Source organism: Lichenostomus cassidix, chromosome 6, assembly GCF_008360975.1.
Source record: "Lichenostomus cassidix isolate B80296 chromosome 6, HeHo_3.0, whole genome shotgun sequence".
NCBI lineage: Eukaryota > Metazoa > Chordata > Aves > Passeriformes > Meliphagidae > Lichenostomus > Lichenostomus cassidix.
This window is the reverse complement of record NC_139487.1, coordinates 2,214,929-2,236,720: the sequence shown is the minus strand read 5'-3', so window position 1 is coordinate 2,236,720 and position 21,792 is coordinate 2,214,929. Positions and strand designations below refer to the sequence as shown.

The following is a 21,792-nucleotide window of genomic DNA, read 5'->3' as shown; positions in this document are numbered from 1 at the left end:
GTTTGCCAGGCTTTAGGGTAGCAGCTCCCCAAGACTCGGTCCTGTTCACAAGATTCTTAGATATTTGGCCGATTAGTCTAAAAATACCATTTATTAGACACAGAAAATAACAAACATACAAACATAGAACAGATTGACACAGATAGACACACAATGAATGCATCATTGCAAAATTATAATAGCTAAAATGCAATTGCTTGAACTACAAAAATAGTTAAAAATGCAAGTTAAGAAATGCTTGCTTGAACTATAATGCAAGTTAAGAGATGCTTGCTCGAGCTATCAAATAGCTGAAATGCAAGTTAAGAAAGGTACCTATAAGTTAGCTGGAATAATACAATATTGGAAACCAATGATCTTACCAAATCCAATTTTGGAGCTGAGATGCATTAGAATCCTCCCTCAGTCTTGCAAGAAGTTACCACAAAGCTGTGTCCAAACTCAGGGGAGAAGTCTTCTTCATGCTCAGTGTCCCTGTAGAAAAGCTTCTACCTTTGCTGAGATTTCGTGAGCTTCTTATAGGATTAAAAAAGTGTGGATTTGTGGTCACTAAAAATTTTTCACGTTCTCTCCATCTCGCCTAGACATTCGGTCTCCACCACTAGATAGCCTGGATTAAGCTATCAACCTAATCTGAGCCATCCATCTCCTGGGACCGATCAGGGGGAGAGAGAAGGGGAGGGGGGGTGTCCTGCCACACCTGGTTGTTGTGGGGGGTTTGGTGGTGGGGTTTTTTTTTGTTTTTTGTTTTTGGGTTGTTGGTGTGTTGGTGTGGGGTGTGTTTGGTGTTTTTTTTTTTTTTGTTTTGGGTTTTGGGGTGTGTGGGTGGTGCCCAGGAGCAGGATGTGGTCCCTGCAGGCTGTGCCACTCAGCTGTGTGCCTTTGTCCCCCGCAGATCAGCCCGCTGCGGCCGCAGAGACCCAAGAGCCAGGTGCTGAACGTGATGTCCGGCGAGCGCCGCTTCTCGGTGTCACCGCCCAGCGCGCAGCTCACGCCGCCTCCCATCACCCCGCGGACCAAACTGGCCTTCAGCATCCAGCCCAGTGAGTCTTGCCTTGCAATGAATCCCCTTTGCCTGTGGGGTTGTGTTTCCTGAGCATCTCTTTGCACCTCGGTTGGAGTTGAGTTGTTTCCTTTTCCCCTCGCCTGGGTGATGCCTGATGGGTTTTTTGTCCTTTTTCATTATACTTCTATACCCTTTTTTGTACCCTATGTCTGTCGCTGTTGAGCCACTAGCAGAGAAAGAAGACCCGGGTTCTCAGTGTGCATAAAAGAGAGATTTTATTATTTAATTCCAACTTATATAGACTTTTCAAAGGTCACCCAGATTGGTCAGTTCAAAACCTCCCCCTAGGCTTGATTGGCCAGGCCTGAACTGTCCAAATCTCGAGACACTGTTTTTAGTAACATCCAAACTTTATCTTTGTTAATAAAACACAGGATGAAGAGAGAAAAAAATTCTCACAGGAAAGGTCTGTGCTAGCCACATATATCCTTTCCCATTCCTGTACTTTCACTCCCTGTATCTCAGCCCCACATGTGTATAACTCTTATACTATACCTAGTTCAGAATTCTTTGGAGAAGACAAAACATCCCCACAATCTCAAGAGCATGAAGCACCAACCTTGAACAGAGCTTCATCCCTGGGACATGTTTGTGTAAACTAAGTTGTAACCTTTTTGGGGGAGAGGTAATTAGAATAAGGGGGCAATTACTTCATTTGTTGGGTTTCTTATTGGGGAATTTTAGATAGGTATGCTAATTGGTGAAGTCCATAAATTGTATACTTGTGATACCATCTCTCTCTTTTTTTTGTCATGGTGCACCTGGGATCCTATCAAACCAAGGTAACACCCTTTTTCCTATACTGTGGTGTCTGCATCTCAATTTTTACCAGCATTTTAGGCATCAGGGTATTCCCTGCACCCAATCTCACTTAACCTCGTCTCTTTGCCAGCAAAAATTATTTCGCTGCTTTACAAAAGCAAGCCAAATTGTTGCATTGAGCCAGTTTCTTTTCAAGTGATCATTAACAATTAATTAGGTGTAGAGTAACAGTCAAAAAATCATGTTGTATTTGATCCTATATTGAGTGTTTTGGAGCATAAAGGCTTAAAAAGCAATAATTTTTTGTAATTGTACGTTAAAAAAAAGTTGTCTTTGATGTGTTGTAAGTACAAGCCAGAAGAGAAAATACAGGTCAGTCTTTTTAAAGTATTTTTTTGTTTGACATTGACATCTATCACTCAATTTTTCTCTAAAATATCATCTGTTTGCTTCAGTCTGCAGCAAACCCTATTGCAAAACTGGGTGTCATCCAACACCTATTTCTTTCCCAGTGCTCTTTCCCAAAACCTGTAATTCAGTTTGCAGCTGCCAGCTTGTGACAAAAAGGCAAAAAAAAAAGATCTTTTTGATGCATGTCCCCAAATGCTGGTGCAGTGGTCAGGAGTTCAGTGTTGGGAAGGAAGAGAACAGATGATCAGTCTTAAGAAAAAGATTTTATTCCATCAAGGTCACTGTTTTATTTATTGGTTTTGGTACTTTAAAACTTCTTCCCTCGGATAGTCAGACAATCAAAGCAAAGATTTGGATTACAATGAACTCATAGCTCTCACCTTTCTTCACAATTTTATAGCCAAAATCTGCCAGGATGCTAAAAACTGGGAATATAGAGAAGTCAAGGATATATACTGCTGCAAAAGATATTTTTAATTGGATTATTTGTTAATATGTACCTTTTATTAACACTTAATTTGATTTCTCTATCTGAAGTAACCAGGTATTTCGGAGAATTTTCAAGTGCTGGAGATTTCTGGGTGTTATGTAAAACAAGCTCAGTTTATTGCACTATTCCATAATCATTTGAAGAATTACAGCGATAAAATTTGTTAGGAATCCCAAGGATAAAGAAGTTCCTTCAGAGCCCAAATTGACTAAAAGCAGTTAATGGGTTGCTAAGCAATCCCAACTGCTTGTTAGCTGGCAGTTTGGGAGAATGGAGTGTAAAATGGGATCATTAGGGTGAGATGAAAAAAAAAAAAGTCCCTTCACTGATCTCTTGCCAGCTCCAAGATCTTCCCAGTGGCACGTGGCCAGCAAGGAATAAATATTCCCAGCATTCTCATCCCATGAACCACCTTGAATAATGAACATCACTGAATAATGACAGCTCACCAGAAATGTTGGGGAATTATTTGTACAGTCAGGGGGTGCAGGTCAGCTGAGCTGGGCAGGAGGAAATTCACAGCAGATCTGCAGCGAACAGATTTGCTTGGAAAAATTGGGAATTTGGAAAATTCCTGAAGCCTGAGTTCAATACCTCTTTCTGCTGCAGGGTAGATATTGCCTGCATTTCAGTGAGCTCTGGGAAAGATCAGAAACTTGGGCAAATTGTTGATTTTTTTAATGGAATCTTGTTCCACCAAAGAGTTGCCAGATGAACACAAACAAGTTGTCAGTGCATTTTATGAACTCTTCCTGTGCCTCCACACCTTTTTTTCCTCTCCAGCTCTGCTGAAAACTTTCCTCACCTTCCTTTCCATGGAACTTCCAAAGATTTGTTACAAGAAACAAAGTGGTTTTGGGTTTTCCCTAAAAAAATTTGGCTCACCATCCTTTTGTGAGCACCTTGGCTTAGATGAAGTTAGAAGTTTTATTAGGGAAGGAGTTACAATGTGTTAGTTGAAAAAAATATCATGTGAAATGCAAAGCTGAAGTGTTCAGGGTGGTTAAATTCACTTTATTTTGGGGAAATTGTGTGTTATCATGCTTTCAGTTTCCCCAAGGAATGTCTACAAAGAGGCCTAAAACCAGGAAATATGTTTCTAAGTAAATATGGAAAGGTTTTTCTTTCTGAAGGAGGATTCAAGGTTTTGCTAAAGTTCCAACTAAACACTGGGAAGAAAATGCCATTTGCCAAACATTTCCCACTGTTATCCTGAACTGCGTGGAAAAACCAACCAAACAAATCCAAATATATATGGATATAAATAAAAAATATATATATTTTAATATATATTTTTTATTTTATATTTTTATATATAAATATTTATTATATATATTTTTTTATTTATATATATATATATAAAATAAATTTTTTTTTTTTTTTAGATAAGCTATAGATGTACAGATGTGTAGTTTTGGCTGAGATGTGCCAAGGAGTTGTTTTGTGCCATTAAAGTTCTCAAATTCCTGAGCTCTTCAGAAGTGCAGAATGGATGAGGAATTCATCCAGAATGAAGAGGGAAGTTCATTCCCAGCATCAATATTTAGTTACAAATCACAGTGTGGCTTTCAGTTTAAACTTCACAGTTTATTGCAATGAGATTCTCCTGGAGTTCCTAAAGAAAAGTCTTAGGGATGTCTGGGAATGGAGAATTCCTCTCTGGAGAAAAGGAAAGGGTGAAAAACAAGAGCAATGGAAAAAGCAATGAGAAATGCAGGTCCTGCTGGACAAACAACATTTTTCAGCCTAATGGAGAAGAAGCCACAGAAAATGTGAAGTCCCAGGATGGAAAATAACCTTTTATCTGTGTAGTCAGGAGTTCAGGTGGAAGGATGAGGAGCAAAATGAGAGTTTTCAGTGACAAATCAATAGAGCCACCTTGGAGTTAAATGGTGGTAGTGAGAGGCTGTTTTAGAGAACAATAAAATCACACTTTTATTAAAATATTGATATGAACTTCGCAATAAAAACATCTGCATAAACAAGTCCCTCCGCTTGTTTCACAAATCACTCCAGGAAAATAAAACAGAAATCACCTTTTTTTTTTTTCCTTCTTTCCCTAAATCAAATTCCCTCGTTTATAAAAAATCATTTCAGTTTCTTATCTCGTCGAGATCACAGTGGGTTTTATTCAAATGACTGAGTTGAAATGACTGTATTAGAATGACTGAATTACCCTGAAATACACCGTGGGTGGATTTCTCCCCAAAAACCTATGTATCACTCAGGCCTCAATAAACTTTATTGTCCCTCAGGCTATTTGCCTCTCCAGCACATACCTGGGAGGATTTATCTGCAAAGAAAAGGGAATTTTCTACCCAGCAAACAGGAATAATAAATGTTTGCTACTTTCTCGTGCGTGATTTTATTTACTCAACAGCTAATGGCTGCTCATTTGTTATAGTTACCTGGAGCCTGAAAGTTTTGGAGAGAGATGTACTTAATTCTTGGCTTTCATTTGTGCATTTTCTTAGCAGGGAGCTTTTATTTTACTGGGAGAAAGTCAATAAAACTTAGCTGGATTCTATTTTCTTCGTGCACTTAGCAAAACTTTTATTGTGTTTTAATGTACAAGGTGAGCTTCGGGATGGGAAAATGAGATTTTCTAAGCTGTGAATGTGAAGCAAAATGAAGTTGTGAAGCAAAAATTATTTTTTATTAAAAATGTGGGGATTGTAAAAGTATTTTGAGGGCATTTTAAAATTTTAAAATGAGTCCAGTGTGAGTCCATGGCCAGACTGGATGGGGCTTGGAGCACCCTGGGATGGTGGAAGTTGTCCCTGCCATGGATGATCCATGAGATCCCTTCCTACTCCCAGCACTCTGGAATTGCAGGATTCAGCTGCTCCAAGAGCTAACCCAGTGTTCTTTTTGCAGATCTGGAGCTGAATGGGATGTCCAGCTCTGACATCCCCGACATCCCTCCTCCTCTGCCCCTCAAAGGAAACACAGCTGACTATGGGAACCTCATGGAGAGCCAGGACTTGATCAGCCCCACCACCTCCCCCCCTGCCCACCAGCGGGTGAGTGCCAGAGAGGGATCCCTTGGCAGTGTGCTTTGTGCCCTGAGCCCTCCTGCTGGGATCCTCCATCCTTTCCTGTTCTGCATCCTTTCCTGCTCCTCCATCCTTTCCTGTCCTGCATCCTTTCCTTTTTCTCCATCCTTTCCTTCTCCTTCATCCTTTCCTCCTCCTGCATCCTTTCCTTCTCCTTCATCCTTTCCTTTCCTGCAGACTTTCCTGTTCTGCATCCTTTCCTTCTCTTCCATCCTTTCCTGCTCCTCCATCCTTTCCTTCTCCTCCATCCTTTCCTGTCCTGCATCCTTTCTTTTTCCTTCATCCTTTCCTCCTCCTGCATTCTTTCCTGTCCTTCATCCTTTCCTGTCCTACATCCTTTCCTGCTTCTCCATCCTTTCCTGCTCCTGCATCCTTTCCAGCTCCTGCACCCCTCAGCTGCTCCAGAGGGTCCTGCAGGGCCAGCAGCCCCTGAAGGAAAGTTGGATTCAATCTGGTGAACTCAAAGCCAAATGTTGTCAGGTTTGTCGGGAAGGGAGTTTTAACCAACTGGATGTAGTCAGAGCAGCAAATTGGATTTCAGAGCCCTTCAGTGCTGTGTCAGGAAAGGAAATAAAACATGTAGCTGCCATCTTCCCTTCCTGGAGCTCTGCTGTGCTGACATTCAATCACCACTCGTTTCCTTCAGGCAAACACACGAGTTCCCTTTGAGGGAAAGAGCTCAGAAACTCTTCATCATCAACAGGCTTTGCAGCTTGCTGAGGAAAATTCGCTTTTTCAGCTTTGTTTCCTGTAGCTGGAAGCTTTTAAAAATAATGGGGCTTTTTGTGTTAAAGCAGCACTTTGGAGAAATGCCTTTGATTTTCTTTATGGGCAAAGAAAATACTTCTAAAGGGGTGTGGTGGGTTGACCCTGGCTGGTCCCACCAAAGATGCTCCATCACTCCTCAGCAGGGCAGGAGAGAGAAAATACAATAAAAGTCTCATGGGTTGGGATAAGGACAGGGAGAGATCACTCACCCCTTACCCTCCAAACAGGCTTGGCTTTGGGAAATTAATTGAATTTATTGCCAATCAGATCAGAGTAGGACAGTGAGACCCCACGAGGTCAGAAGTTTTCTTTGACTTTGTAACGTCAAACTTGGACCAAGCTGCTTTGGGGGAAACTTCCCAGCAGAACTGATCCCTTTTTGTTTGCAAGGTGCCTTCCAGGATTCCTCTGACCTTCATCATTCCAGTGAAATTCTGTTGAGTAATTTGCTTTTCAGCAAATTTCATGGCGAGAGAAAGCATTTCTAATCTCAGCAGAGGAAGAGTCAGGCAGGAATTTGGTTTGGCTCTGGGAATAGTTGTGTTTGACACAGACTATCCCAATGCACAAGTCCAGCTTTTCCATGGTTGAAATTGTGCCTTTGTTGTTGCAGGAATTGAGTATTTTCAGGCTGAATGGAAAAAAAAAAAAAAACCAGGTATAGAAGTAACTTCAGGAGTGTGAATAGAGATATCCAAACCACCATGTTTTACTCTGTATTTGCATACACTGAAAAATCCTTTATTCCCATCCTCTCTTCCATAGTTGTTCCCTGTGGCTGGATCATTTTAGTCAATATTTTCACTTTTCTCCTCATTTCCATCAAAGTTTACTACACTTCCAGCCTTATAACCCATTTCCCCAGCTGCTCTCTCAAGGGCCAGCTCTCATTTTTCCTGAATACAGACCTCTAAGTGGAAAATTACAGAATGTACACCAGGCCTGCCAGGAGGTTTGTCTAAGGAATCCATCTTCAGGAAGAAAGCTGAGAAATTTAAATTAGGACCCACATTTCTTCAACTGCTTCCTGCATAAGCTCCAGAGTAGTAAATTCAATTTGTATGATGTGCTGTAAGGTTTAGGCTGTGGTAGTAGCTCAGGATTGCTAAGGTGAGTTCAATTTTTAGCTAAAAAGTACTAAGCAATGATAAGAAAACAAAATCCTGGTAGCCAGGGGGGGTTTTCCCTGCCTTGTGAGGCTTTTGAAAGGGTTTCCAGTCTGGGGATAGATGTTTTTATTTACTGTACAACTCCCCAGTGCCATGGTGGTGATTTTTGGAGGTCTCTCAGCTCTCAGCCTGGTTGCTGCTGAGGCTGTGACCTTGTGCAGCTCCTGCACCTTCCACCAGCAGCATTTCCACATCATTAAATGGGAGTTCATAAAAATAGTACCACTGTGCTCCTGTGGTTTTTTTGCAAAGTTTTATTCAGCTCTTAATATTTTTGCTCTTTACAGTCTGATTGCTGAGACTCTTTCCATTTTTTTTGCTACATTTTGTCCCTGTAGGAATAAACCCCATTTTTTTACCATGCAGCATTGAAGGACATCAGGATTTGATAGCTAAGAAATTCAATCAGATACAGGCAACATCTCCTGAGCTAACTGTCCAAAATTTTCTTCAGCATCTGGATTTTTTATAAGCTTTCCAAGGTGATGGAGTGCAGTTGCAGAGTGTGGCAGGAGGATCTCAAGCAGATCTGTCCCAGAGCCACATGTCCAGGGCAGGGCCAGCAGTGGCCCTTGTGGGTCCTTTCCACCTCAGCAGATCCTGGCATTCTGTATGAGGTTTAGAATTGATTTTGGAAAAGGTTTCTAATCCTCTAACAATCACTCCGTGCCTTTATTTCATCAGGCTGGTAGGGAGGAAGCTTTTAAAGAGCATCAAGAAAATGAGTAGTGCTGGACATGAAAGATCAGATGGGTGAATTCTCATTGCTGCCCTGATTAAATCCCACTCCATAGCTTTAATGACTTATGTTTCATGGGTCAAATAGCTCCATAATTCATAACTGGATAATTCCCTGCCTGGTAAACTGATCATCTTTGAAATTACCCTGCCTTTGTATCAGTGCAGAAAAATCAGTAAAACCTATTAGAGATAAGATTATCTGAGTCGCTTTTAAACTGGAAATCTCTCCTCGTGTGAGGAATGATTGCGTTTTTCACTCTGGCTGTCTTGCAGTGGGTTATGAAAGGCAGGAAAAGTGCTGTAGTGAACTGGAAAGCAGGGCAGCCAGGAAGGGATCAGATGCTCCAAGTCAAACTGCAGGCAATAATGTCACTTAGGAGACACCAATCTGAGATATTCAGAGTCCACAGGCACCTTGCTCTACCTGAAGTCTTTATTCCAGGTGATCACCTCATTGTCATTTCCTGCTTGTCCCTTACTCCTTGTTAACTGGGAGACCCTTGCAGATACTTTCTTGCTCCCTGTGATTTGTTCTGCTAAAAACTGTCCTTAATAATATATGGGAACATAAAAAAAGAGAAATCTACGGCTCCTGCAAGGATTATTATTACATCAAGGGATTCCTTCAGGCACTTATCATTCTTTATGGGTTCATCCTCACCCTTGCATACAAATCAACCTCCTGCTTAGCATTCCGAGCAGGGAGGGAGCTCCAGGAAAATAGACAAAGGAGCACTTGGGTTGATAATATTGGCTCTAACACCTCCTAAGCATGGGCTGATGGTTGGGATGGGAACATCTCCATCCATCCAGCACAGGTGGAAAGTAGCAATGGCTGAAGCCTGAGAGGAGCAGAACTTGGGTTGACTCTGTTGTGTTGGGATTATCCTCACTCCTTATTGGGATCTAGTGGGATAATATATTCAGATTTAGCACACAGGAGGCAGAACCCAGGGGGATTTGTCGTGTGTTGCAATGCAGGTGCTGCAGTGCTGGAAATGATCTCTCCTATCAGCTGCAGTGAGCAAAAAATGACCTTAAAGGCTTCAGCAAATGTGTTGTCCTCGTGTGGAGGGGACAAAGAGGCTGGGAATGCAGCTGGAGACATGGAGGAGCAGGGAATTAGGGAGCACAGCTTCAGGGGTGGCATTAGCAGCCAAAGCTCCTCTCTGATCTCTGCTGTCTGGACCCAGGGAAGGGCTGGAGCTGTGCCAGGGAGTTCAGGTTGGAATCAGGGGAAGGTTCTTCCCCAGAGGGTGCTGGCACTGCCCAGGGAATGGGCACAGCCTGAAGCTGCTAGAGCTCCACAGGCATTTGGACAATGTGCCCAGAAGAAAAAAAAATTGAAATATGGGGTTTATTTGCCATCTGATCATTGTTTTTGCCTGTTGGAGATGGGAACTTTGCAAAGCCTTCACCTTCCTGCAGTGCCAGTCCCTCACTCTTTGGTGGGTTAAACAAAGTTTCTAAAAAATTCACATTCACTTTTTAATAGCTCCCCAAATCAATGACCTGCCACTGCTTATTACAGGATTTTGACTGAAATATTTGTACTTCTGCTCTCTGCCCCTCCTTCAGCTTCAAGCCATTCCCCGTGTCCTGTCCCTCCATGCCTTGTCCCCAGTCCCTCTCCTGCTCTCCTGGAGCTCCTTTAGGCACTGGAAGGAGCTCTGAGCTCTCCCTGGAGCTTTTTCTTCTCCAGGTGGACATTCCCAGCTCTCCCAGCCTGTCCCAGAGCAGAGGTGTCCTCTGATCTCATCTGGGATATTGACTCAGAGCAATCCCACGTTGCCCATTTTGAGGTTTTTCTCCCATGGCCCAAGGAGGGGCTGAGGGCTGGGAGCACACCAAGTTCTGCACAAAAACCCTTCTAATTCCTTCCCCTGATCCCAGTGCTCTCCAGCAAGGGCAGGCAGTGGCTGTGCCACGCAGTCAGATGAGCCTTTAACAGATGATGTATGAACAGGAGAGCTAAACAGTCATTTTACATCAGTTACCTGCTGCATTTCCCACCTAACTCTGCTCCCTGGGTCAAAGAGCCAATTTGCTTAAACTGTCTGTAATTTGGTTCACATTAGTGCAGTTGGGCTGCTCTCCCTGCTGGCTCTCTCAAAACAGGAGAGTTATCCTGCCTGAACCTCACACTAAAATGTTATTTTTCACTGCAGATATTAAATAGGCAAAGTGTTGTGAGGCTCCATGGTGGAGGAACAGCTCAGAGCTGAGTGTCTGAGAGCATTTTCCCAGTCCTGACTAGCTGATGGTCTATTTACATCCCATTTCTCCTGCTTCTGACCCAGTTAGATCCCTTAATTCTTCCAGCTGAAGGACTTCTCACTGGATCTCCAGAGCTTGTTATATCAGTGACCACTGAATTTCAATGAAAAAGAGTTCCTTGCACAGGAAGAAATCTCATGCAAGGCCACAAGGACCATTTTGGAGAATCAAATTCTGTTTGATTTTTTTTTGTTTTTTTTTTTTTTTTCTTTAACAGCATTCTCTGAATGAAAAAACAACTCATCTCTCATTTTGCTGCTACAGAGTAGGAAAAAAATGCATTTTCTCATCTCCTGTAATTGATTTTTACTCCATCCCCAGCACACTTGGTGTAGTGCAGTTTATATCTCTCTGTAAGAGAACGCAGACAAATGTTTTTAAACTCGATTCTTTTCCGTGTCAGGGAGAAAGAAAGAAAGGAAGAAAAAAAAAAACCAAAAACCAGCAAACAAATGGGAGCAATTTCATGTCTGAGGCAGAAGGAACAGCTTGTTTCTGTGTTGCAGATGTGCCTTTTACATAAGGTTGCTGCTTCCCCTGAGGTAGCTGTGAGTCAAGGATTCTGCCCAAAATAGGTTGGGCTGGGAAGCAGCAGCCTCTGTCAGTCTGTCAGGAAGGAAAGGCATTTGTCAGGTTCACAATTAACCACCAAAATCTCAACACGAACTCGGCGAGGCGGCTCTTCGTTAAATAGGAAATCAAGGCAAACTCTATTTTTCTTGGGAAGTTTCTAAGGGGAAGGGCAGCGAAAAGGAACTTTTTCAGCCTGAGAATGATTTCTGTGCGTGTGGTGTTGAGGGGAAGGAGGAAGTGTGGCTGAATTTCCTCTGTCCTGGGCTGAAGGGAAGGCTGGATCAGCCCTGGGAAAGATGCTTTGGAGTGGCACCAGCTCCATAATGGAATGTTTTGTCTTCCTAAATCCCCAACAGTGTCGCCCCGGCCAGCATTACACATCCTACTTAATATATTCATTGGGAGCTTATTATATAAATGAACACGGGCTAAATTTATCCGACTTTCTAATGGAAATTGTAAATTCAATTATAATAATTATCTACCTATCTCTGCTATTTCTTTCTGCCTAATTTGCTTGCAGAATCTGAGCTCGGGTGGGTTTTGAGCTTGTTATTTATAGCATATATATTTAGCTTCTGCTCGTTGTATTTGCATTGTCTCTGCTTTTCAGAAGCAGGTTTTCAGGGCTGATTGGATTGTTCTCTGATCAATATGAAGGGGCTCATTTAGTTGAGAAATGCCTTTGATCTAATTGAATTGAGAATTATTGCCAATAGAGTGTTATTTAAATTCAAAATGGATTTGCACAAATGATGCTATCAGCAGAGTTGGGTTTGGGTTTCTTTTTTTTTTCCCTGGTGATGAATATGAAGTTAAAGAGAGCAAAGCAGAAGAGGAAAGTTTTCTGTTTGGTGGTGTTTTTGAGGGGCAAGAGGTTTCTGGAGTTTTGAAGGGAATGTCAGCTCCACGAGGAGCTGGTGGATGTTGTGCAGAGCAGCAGCATTTCCCAGAGCCCCTGGCTGGATGCAGGACTGCAATTCAGCAGCTTCCACAAGATTTGGGAATCCTGACACTCACTCAGGTAGGGATTCAGGAGTTGGGATGCCAAGTCAAGAGATTTGCTCAGGTAGAGGAAATATTTGATGGTTCTGGCTGTAACACTTGAGAGGCACTTCAGAGGCATTTCGATTAAAAACCAAACAAAATCTTCCTTCTTCCATGTAGTAACATTAAATTCTTACTTAATCTGCTTTTCCTATGAATCTGTTGACTTTTCAGGCTCAGGGATCACCCTGTCCCAGTGGCAGCTGGCAATAAGTAGTGCCCACTTTGGAGCCTGCTCTGGGAAATCATGGAACCATTCAGGTTGGGAAAGGCCACTAAAAAACCTTCCCCCAGCACTGCCAAGGCCACCAGTGTCCCCAGTGCCAGGTGGGGATGCCTCTTTTCCAGGCAGGGAAATGGAACTTTCCAGACCTCTTGGTTCAGAGATTCTCATTCAGCAGCAGATGAAATCCAATGGATTTCCAAGGTGCCAGAGAGCTTTGGAAGCCAAGGAGGAAGGTGAGAGGCACAGAGTGAAGTGGTGATGCTGGAGAGGTTGGGAAGCAGACAGGGGATGGAGCAGAGTGGAGAGACAAGCTCAGGGCATGGCTTACCTGCTGCACTTTGGGATTTCTCTTCCTTTGCCATGAGGGAGAGTCAGAAGGAATGAGGAAAGCTGGGAAACATATTGGAAAGTGGTTCTGTCCAGGCAGGATACAGGAAAGATATTTCAGCCAAAATCCAGCCTTCCTTGCTCAGCCAGTTTGCATTCTTAGCTTTCTCCTCAGTCTGGGATCAGTAAAGCTGTCTGGTGAAAGCTCTGGGTTTGTAACTCCTGTTTAAAACCTGCTTGGGAGAGGCTGTTTAGTACCTTAAAGGTTGGTTTTCCCTCCTGCTCTTACTCACCTCTGAAAACTCCCTGTCATGAGACTGCAGGAGCATCAGGAGCTGCTCTGAGCAGAGGAGAGACTGAGATGTCCTGGCAGAACCTGAACCTCTTCTTTTTGGGACAGCATCCTCAGGCAGCTTTTAAAAGGACCACTTGTGTTTCTTATGCACTTCCATGGGATTTCTCGGTTGTTCAGCTACCAGGATCTTCCTGATCCTGACAAACCAGCAGTGATTCTGCCCAGCACTGGGGCAGGGCAGGTGTTTGAGCTGCTCTTGCAGTGTGCCCAAGGAATTTGGGCAGAGCTGGTGGTTGTCAGGCTGTGTGGAGCAGAGGCTGGCCTGGGGAGGTGGGACAGGAGCAAAGCACTGCAAAAGCATCCTTTGGCTCAGAGGAAAACAAAAGGCACTGCCTGGGGAGTGGGGAGAGAATCTTGGGGAAAATCCAAGCCAAAGCAGCGCTGATGAGCTGTGACACTGCAGCACAGCCTCTGGGAAACCTGGGCTGCCTGCACAGCCAAAATGCTGGGAAAAGCTGCCTGCAAGCTGCAGTGTTCTCAGGCTCTGTCTGCAACAGATTTTATCATCTGTGTGTTTCAGCATTAGGGAAAAAAAAAAGTCTTGATTTCCATAATGGCTTTTTTAATTTGTCCAATTAGCTGGTGATTCTAACTGGGGGTGCTCTTCTGTTGTGAGATGTGTAAAGCGATTTAAAGTATGTATATTTGAACATTCTGCGTTCCTGTTTGGAATATTTTAATTAACCTGTGTGTGTAATAGTAAATTGCAAGTTACTTATCTCTCTAAATGGTTTTTAATTGTTTATTTTTTTGGGGTTGGTTTGGTTTTTTTTTTTTTTTTTATATTTCTAACTGTGCAAAATCCAAAACATAATGGAAAAGCAATGAAGCCATTGCTTCAGCTTGGTTTTTAAGCTCTGAGTGCCTAGAGGCTGAGGGCAATCGATACAGACCCAGAAATCAATACCCTATCATGATATAAAGTGGGGAATTATCAACTTCTCCAGTGCTTTCAAAAGATTTTTTTCCTGAAATATTGAGCTAATTAATCCCGAACCCTTGAGAGATTTATTTTTTTCTTTTCCATCGTCAAAAGTAAAAGTTATATTTAAAAGTAATGGCTGAGAGCCTTGGGTGTTCCCAGCAAATCCTGCTGAGAGGGTTTTGTGGGGCAGAGAGCTCCCACCTTCCCTGCTGCCTCTTGCACTTTGAGATGACTCAGAAAATGTTCCACAATTCCATTTGTTCCTAACATCCTCATATCCCAATTTCTTCCAGCACCTGCCTCCTCCTCTCCCCAGCAAGACTCCTCCTCCTCCACCTCCCAAGACGACTCGCAAGCAAACATCAGTTGACTCTGGCATTGTCCAGTGAAGAAGGAAGTGGTTTTCTCTTTCCAAAGATCCAGCTGTAACAATTCATTTCCCCAAGTATTCTATGGTCTGTAATGTTTACCTCATTCAGGTGTGCAGTATCTAACATGTAGTGCAATGACTCTAACTCGGTAAGAAATCCATCCCTAGCCATGGTGGACCCAACACTACATCCCCTCTTTCTGGGGTTATTCCCTCCCATAACTTGAAAGAAATCTGGATTTCTACTTGAGACTGGGAAACTCCAGCAACTGACAGAATCCTCTTCCTAAACCTTCTCCCTGCTTCTGGATAACGCCAGGCACAGAGCTGGACGTGGAGGTTCAAATGAGAGCTGAATATTTTGTACCTGAAGCGTTTGGGTTGCTCTGGAGTTTCACATGAGCAGTTTTTTGTGCCTAATCTCAGTGTATATAGGAATCAATGACAATATTCACATGGAATTCAGGGCAGGAGGAGGTTTCCCCACCTTGCCTTCAGGAGGTGAAGCTGCTGTAGGATTTCCCTGACTAGCAGGGATTTTAGCCCAGGGTTAAAAATCAGACACCACTGATTTGTGAAATTGGTCTGTGTCACAAATAACCTGATTTCTGGTGAGCAAAGTGGAGATTTGGGGCTGTTTTGGCCACAGTGAGCCATTGAGCTGAAAATCTCTGGTGACAGGAGGAGAAGTGCCACCAAAACCTCCAGTCTGGCCATGAGGCTGCTCAGGGAATTAGTGAGTAAAACCCTCTGGGAAATATTTCTGCAGGTGCTGAGGTCCATCAGTGCTGGTCCTTTGTTAAACATCACCTCCTGTGGGCACAGGAGCAGCAATTCCCAAATGTTGGAAGTCAAGCAGCCAGGGCAGAAGGGATCTGTGGGATAAGAGGTGGAAAAGGAAGGTGTTTGCCAGTGGAAGCAAGGCCAGGGGATGTGGGAACAATCCATGTGCTCAGAGCTCAGCTGGAGCTGGAGCTGCCAGAACTGTGGGGGACCAAAAAGAGTTTTTTCCAATATATTCATGGCAAAAAGCAGTGTAAAAATCCCATCAGCCCATTGCAGGATGGGGATTGGCACCTCAAAAGCAGAGAGAGGGACAAAGCAGAGGGATTAACACATCCCTTCTCCATGGAGCAAAGGAGTCCCAATGCCCTGAGCTGCAGGATCATGACTGCAAGAGTGAGCAAACCTGCAACTGCAGCATCTGCAGCCCCAGCTGAACCCCTGCCAATCCCAGGGCCTGGTGGGATTGATCCAGGAATCCTCCAAGAGCTGCTGATGGCACCACAAACCCTCTCTGGATGATTTTGGGAATCCAGAGAGCTCCCAGCTGAGTGGGAGTTGGGGAATGTTGTCCTGATTTTCAGCAGGGGCAAGAGGGAGGATCCTGGCAACTACAGGCCTGGTAAAATCATGGAAAAGATTATTCTGGGAGGTATTGGAGAAGAAAGTAGGCAGGGAGGAGACTCCTGGTCATTCTGAACCGAAATGTCGAGTGCAGAAACGGGAAGAGCTTTTTCCTTTCTTTCCTGTGAAATATTTCATGTTGGATTAGGATGGACTGAACGGAATCACTTTGTCCTTGTGCCATCATCCTGTACAGTGTTTGTATATATGATGGTTTTTAGAATGTTTTAATTTTTATGGTGCCTGCTTTTCGTGTCATAATGACTTCATGTGCCTGCAAAGAATGCTTTGTGTATTCTTCGTTTCCTGATTGCTGAAAGTGTAAAAAAAAAAAAGAAAAACAAAAAGCTTTTTTTTTTTTTTCCAGATATTAAGCTCTGAAAAATATCAGACTGGTGGGATGGGGTTTTGGGAGGGAGGAAGGAAACTAACTTTATATTCTAGTGTTTTTTTATTGTCATCACACTTTTGGGTTTTTTTTTTATTATCTACAATCTTTTTACTCTTACAGTAGATTGTTTTTAAATATACCACTGACTCAAAAAAAAATAAACTATTATTTTAAAAGCTCGTCTAAGAAAATGAATACATTCCCTGGGTATTTTTGATCCTCACTGCAGAATTTTGGGATTTATTCTACTCCACAGAGGGAGTATACGCTTTTTCTTTTCCCCAGAACAATTTTGGGGGGGAACTTAAGAAACTGAATTTTTTTCCTGTATGCAGGTTGGAGCTAAAACACTCATCAGCTCTAAGAACATCCATCCCTGTGTGCTGTCCATGCCTGTGATGATGGTTTGGGTAGCTCTGAGTTACCTGTTGCTGAATGCTCCAGAAAACAGATTTTTATGTCATATTTTCCACCTCAGGTACCTCCTACACCAGGCAAGTTCGGAGCAGCAGTGACTTTCCACAGCAGTAAAACAGCACTGCTGTTAGAGAGGCAGAAAAATTGCCCTTCTCATCCCAAGTGGCTCCAGTGGTCAATTACAGATTCTCGTGTTTTTGCCTCAAACCATGATGTCACTTTGGATCAAACAAACACACTTTTCCTTGCCGTAAAATCAGCTCCTGGAGTGTCTCAGGATTTACTGCTGGATCTCATCCTGCAGCTCCCTCTTTGTTTTGTGAATAGAATCCCAGGCAGGGAAGGATTCTTGGCTGCAGTCAGTCAGATATCCGTAGTCAATCGATAATGTATTACAACTTTAATTCTAGAAATCTTTTCTTTAATTGAGAATTGCTTCAGAGGCTCTCCTGCTGCTGCTGCTGCTGCCTGTCGTGCTGGGCTGCTGGTGAGTTTTTCCTCTTTTCTGTTCCATTTGCTTCCAAAAGGATGGGAAGAGCTTTCCCATCGACCTTTCAGCGGATGCCTGTAAATTGTATTTCTGATAATGTGTTTGTTTTCACAGGTCCTTAGCAAATTCCTGTGCTCATGCAAGTGTGATAATTTGGCCCTGTGAGGCTCCTCAGACAAGAGCTGTGCTTCCCAGTCGCTCTCACAGTACAAACTCCAAACCTCATCCCTGTGTGTGTGTTTTACAAATGTGCAGGCTGAGCCTGGGAATTGGAAATCAGCCCCTCAGAGCTGCTCTCAGACCCAAATTGTCACCTTTTTTACAGTCTAGCAGCACCTGGGCTGGGACTGGTGCAGAACCAGGGCAGGATGGATCCATGCTCATGGGTAAAAACACCTCAGCAAAGCCAACAGTGAATCCATGACAGGCAGTGAGCATCCTGGGAAAGCTGTCACTTCCCATGGTTTGCTCTCCTGCTTTGCACTCAGTTGGGTGTCAGAGCATCCTAATGCCACAGGAATTCCTTGTCACCTTGTTTGTCACACAGCTGAGCCAGTGCAGAAGAGCTCATTGTGAAATACAGAAGAAACTGATTTGATTTTAACCAGGCTGGGATCTCCTGTCTCTCCAGGCTGCCCAATTTCTGTGGGAATTCATCCCTAGTGCCTTCAATGAGTTCTTTGCTTTCCCCACCCTGGTTGGGCTGAGCTGGTTTGTTTGTTTGATCACCTCTCTATCCTCCATGCCCAAAGCTCCCCACTCAGACTTGACTCAAATCAATATTTCTGTCCCCAAAGGTGATCCATCCATCTTTTCCTCAGCAAACCTTGTCCAGGCAATTAACAGGATCCACAGGGACCAGGTTTTCACCATTTGGGACAAATCAGGGATTAACTTCCCCCAAGTGCCTCCTTTGCTCAGATTGAGAGCAACACAAATTTCCCTGAAGGAAGCAATTCAGAGGTCTGGAGTTCCTCCATAGTGGGAAAACCCAGAATTTCAGTGGCCACTAACTGTCACCTCTTGAAAAGCAGTTGGAATTCCCCTGGTGAAAGTCACATCCCAGTGCCAGGATTAAAAAAACCCCTTTAATTCCCTGAGTGTGGCAGTGAGGGTGCATTTTGCAGGTGCACAGATCTGTTCCCAACAGTCCCACACAAAACCCAAGATCTGCTGGGCAAGATTTGTTGGCTTTTTAATCACATTTATTTTCACTGGGAAGCTCAACACAAAGGTCACCTCCTGAGCTGGGTTCTGTAATTGACATTTATGATTACTGAGATGTCTCCCATGAGACCACAAATTCCGAGGGTTAAAAGCGTTTTTAAATTCAGTTTTGTCTTAACAAAGGCATTTTTCTTAACCTGGGCTGTGGTTCTGTGTGACTTCAGAGGAAAAGGATAAAAAGTTTGCAGTGTAAATGTATATATTTATGATATGTGACTGAGAGATTCACATGAGTGAACATATATCTTTGTATGCGTAAATACACATTAAACACACATTTTTAATGTTTTAATGTGAAATTTTCTCATTTCACCGACTGGTTGAGGTCTCCACCTTCCTGCTTCGTGTTAAATATCTTCTCTCTTAATTCTTGTGGCCTTTTTGGGGACTGTCCTGTGCCAGGAGTTCCCTGTGGTGTGGAGCCAGGCTGTGGCATCCCCTGCACAAACCAGGTGAGGCATTTCCCAGTTTGCATCCTCACCTTGCCCCATGATAAACCCATCAATTGGAGCAGTGTGGGAATTCCCTCGTGGAAAACAGACCAAGCACTGGAGTGATGGTGAGCCCTGAAATTCAGGGTTTTCCTCCGTTTTTATCAGGAATGGGAAGTGTGAGGTGCAGCTTTGCTGACATTCCAATCTCCTCTTGTTCTCCTTTTGTACTTTTCATGCCTCTAAAGTGAATTTCAGCCTTGCAATTCCCATCTTCCTGGGGATGCAGAACCGTGTGGCTCAGTAGAAATACTTGGTTATTGTGTAGGGTCTCTCCAGCTGTTCTCCACCGAGGCTATTTATAGGATTTTTAATTTCCCTTGAGGTTTTTTTTCCCTATGTATTCTGCAGACATGAATAATTACTGTAAATTGTGTTTCCCTATTGAATGACAGACTTTTATTTTCCATTCCCAATGTGTGTGGCATTGTATTCAAGCACTTCAGTGGGAAGTGGCTGAATTAAATAACTCATTTCCCAGCTAGGGAAGGTGGCTGTGGCCTGAAGTGTTGGGGACACATCCTGACCCCCTTGGGGTGGTTATGATCCAAATATTGAGAGATTCCTCTGCCCAAATGAAGGTGCACAGGAGACCCCAAAGAAGGTGCTGGAGTCAATAGTTCTGGTTTTATTTAACAGTCAATGTGAGGTAGAGGAAAGGAATAGGAATGAGAGGAGAGAGAGATGAAGCAGAAGATCTTTGTCATCAACATTTGAGGCAGTCCTTCCAAGGAGAAAGCAGCAACAAACCCAAAAGTGACCCTGGTTCCTATCAATAAGGCATTTTTGGTGTGTTTTCCTGTTGTTGGCTGCTCTTCCCGATTTCATTTCTCCCTCCTTTGCCATCTCCTCAGCGCTGCAATCCTGATTTCCAATGAGTTTTCTCTCTCCATCCTTCCCACGAGCGATGGAGCTCAGTGCATTGCCAGCAGGAAACACAGAAAATGAACCCCAGAACCTTCCTGGAGTACAGAGAGAATTCTATCTTCCATCCTTCCCATGAGCAATGACAGATCAGTGCATTGCCAGTGGGAAATGCAGAAAAGGAACCCCAGAACCTTCCTGGAGTATAGCAGGAACTCCATCTTCTTCCATCCTTCCCATGAGCGATGACAGATTGCTGCATTGCCAGCAGGAAACGCAGAAAATGAACCCCAGAAGCTTCCTGGAAAAAGAAAGAATTCCATCTTCTTCCATCCTTCCCACAAGCCATGGAGATCAGTGGAAAACAGAAAATGAACCCCAGAACCTTCCTGGAGTACAGAAGAATTCCATCTTCTTCCATCCTTCCCATGAGCAATGCAGATCACTGCACTGCCAGCGGGAAACACAGAAAATGAACCCCAGAAGCTTCCTGGACAAAGAAATTCCATCTTCATCCATCCTTCCCATGAGCAATGACAGATCACTGCATTGCCAGTGGAAAACACAGAAAATGAAGCCCAGAACCTTCCTGGAGTACAGCAAGAACTCCTCAGCAGGACAGCAAGCAGTGGGGCTGGAGAGGGAGGCAGGCAGCCCTGCAGAGCAGTGTGACACACATTCCAGCAGCCCTGGAACAGTTGGAGAGGCAAAACCATCCCAGCAGCTCCAGCTGAGGCAAAACATCGCCGAGCTTGGCGTGAATTATGCAGCTAAAACCACTTATTAACACCCAAGTGAACAGGATGAACACTGGTTTGGGAAGTGTGTGCTTGCAGCAGGAGGAGAAGGCATGGCAGAGGGCAGGAAGTTCAGCTGAGCTGTAATTATTGTTTCTCTGGCAATTAGATGTGTTTGCCTGCATTTAATTACATTTCTTATGAAGAAAAAATCCAAAGAAATCAACTGTGAATTAAAAAAATTTTCAAAGTGGAATGCCTTCTTGCAAAAGATGAGGCACTTCCTTCCTGCTGGTGTTACAGGAGGCCTAGCCTGAGATTTTTTTTACATTTTATTGAGATCTGGTTGTCAATAATACTCAGTTTACTGCCTGTAAACTTCCTTCCATGAGTTTATTACTGTATACAGTTGGCAAATTTATTTCTTGTTGCTTTTCTCCAAGCAGCCCATTATTGTTGAGCTGCTCCTCAGAGGGAAATAATAGAAAAAACCAGAAATCTGTGATTTTTTTTTTTAAATTTTCTACCTTTCCTGACTTTTTGGTCCCTGTGGAGGTGGGCAGAGATCAGTGGGAGGTTACATCTTGCTTTTGTGTTGGATTTGACTTCCATGTGGAGTGTTGGAGCAGAAAACAGCAGTGCAGAGCCAAACACAAAAACCCTTGGGAAGAGACAGGGAATTTCTGAACCATCAGAAACACCCAGAGAGACATCAGTGTTGGTCTGGTCTTGGCTGCTCTGCACTCAGGGGCAGAAAAAAGAAATTGGAAAAGTTCCTTCCTTTCTCTGGTGTGAGGTTTTCTGTTATTTGTGTAAAGTCAGGAGCAGAAATCCTGTCTTGTTTTTTCCTGTCAAAAATTTGGTGCAGTTGTGGGGCAGAGAGAAGTTCAGGGGGAACCTCAACCCACAAGGAAAGGGTTTGGTGATCCAGCCAGGAATCTGTGCAGCTCTCAAATTGTGCTCCATCCTGCTGGCAGTCATAAATCAGGGAGCCCATTACAGTTCATTTTCACTCCAAGAAAAATGAAAGGGAGGAGAGCCAAGTGTTCTCCTGTTTTCCCAGATAATTCACCTGTGGCTGAGCTGTGAGCTGGGAAAGGTGGGCAGAGCAGGGCTGGGAGGGAAAGGCTGGCAATTGGGGTGGCAAAACCAGGTGAAAAATGTGAAAAATGCATCCTTATTTCCTAACCTCTGGATTCTGGATG

General features: G+C 43.6%; 1 protein-coding gene across 4 annotated transcripts in view; it reads left to right on the top strand.

Annotated features, from left to right (window-relative positions):
• Window positions 1-16,254, top strand: part of DOCK1 (dedicator of cytokinesis 1) — a 251,333-nt gene extending 235,079 nt beyond the window's left edge. For all 4 annotated transcript variants that reach the window (XM_085064608.1, XM_085064609.1, XM_085064607.1 and 1 more), the window contains exons 50-52: window positions 896-1,043; window positions 5,607-5,752; window positions 14,487-16,254. In XM_085064608.1, the coding sequence (XP_084920734.1) occupies window positions 896-1,043; window positions 5,607-5,752; window positions 14,487-14,582 (390 nt within the window). In that variant the 3' untranslated portion in view covers window positions 14,583-16,254. The remainder of the gene's footprint in view (window positions 1-895; window positions 1,044-5,606; window positions 5,753-14,486) is intronic.
• Window positions 16,255-21,792: the final 5,538 nt, after the last annotated feature.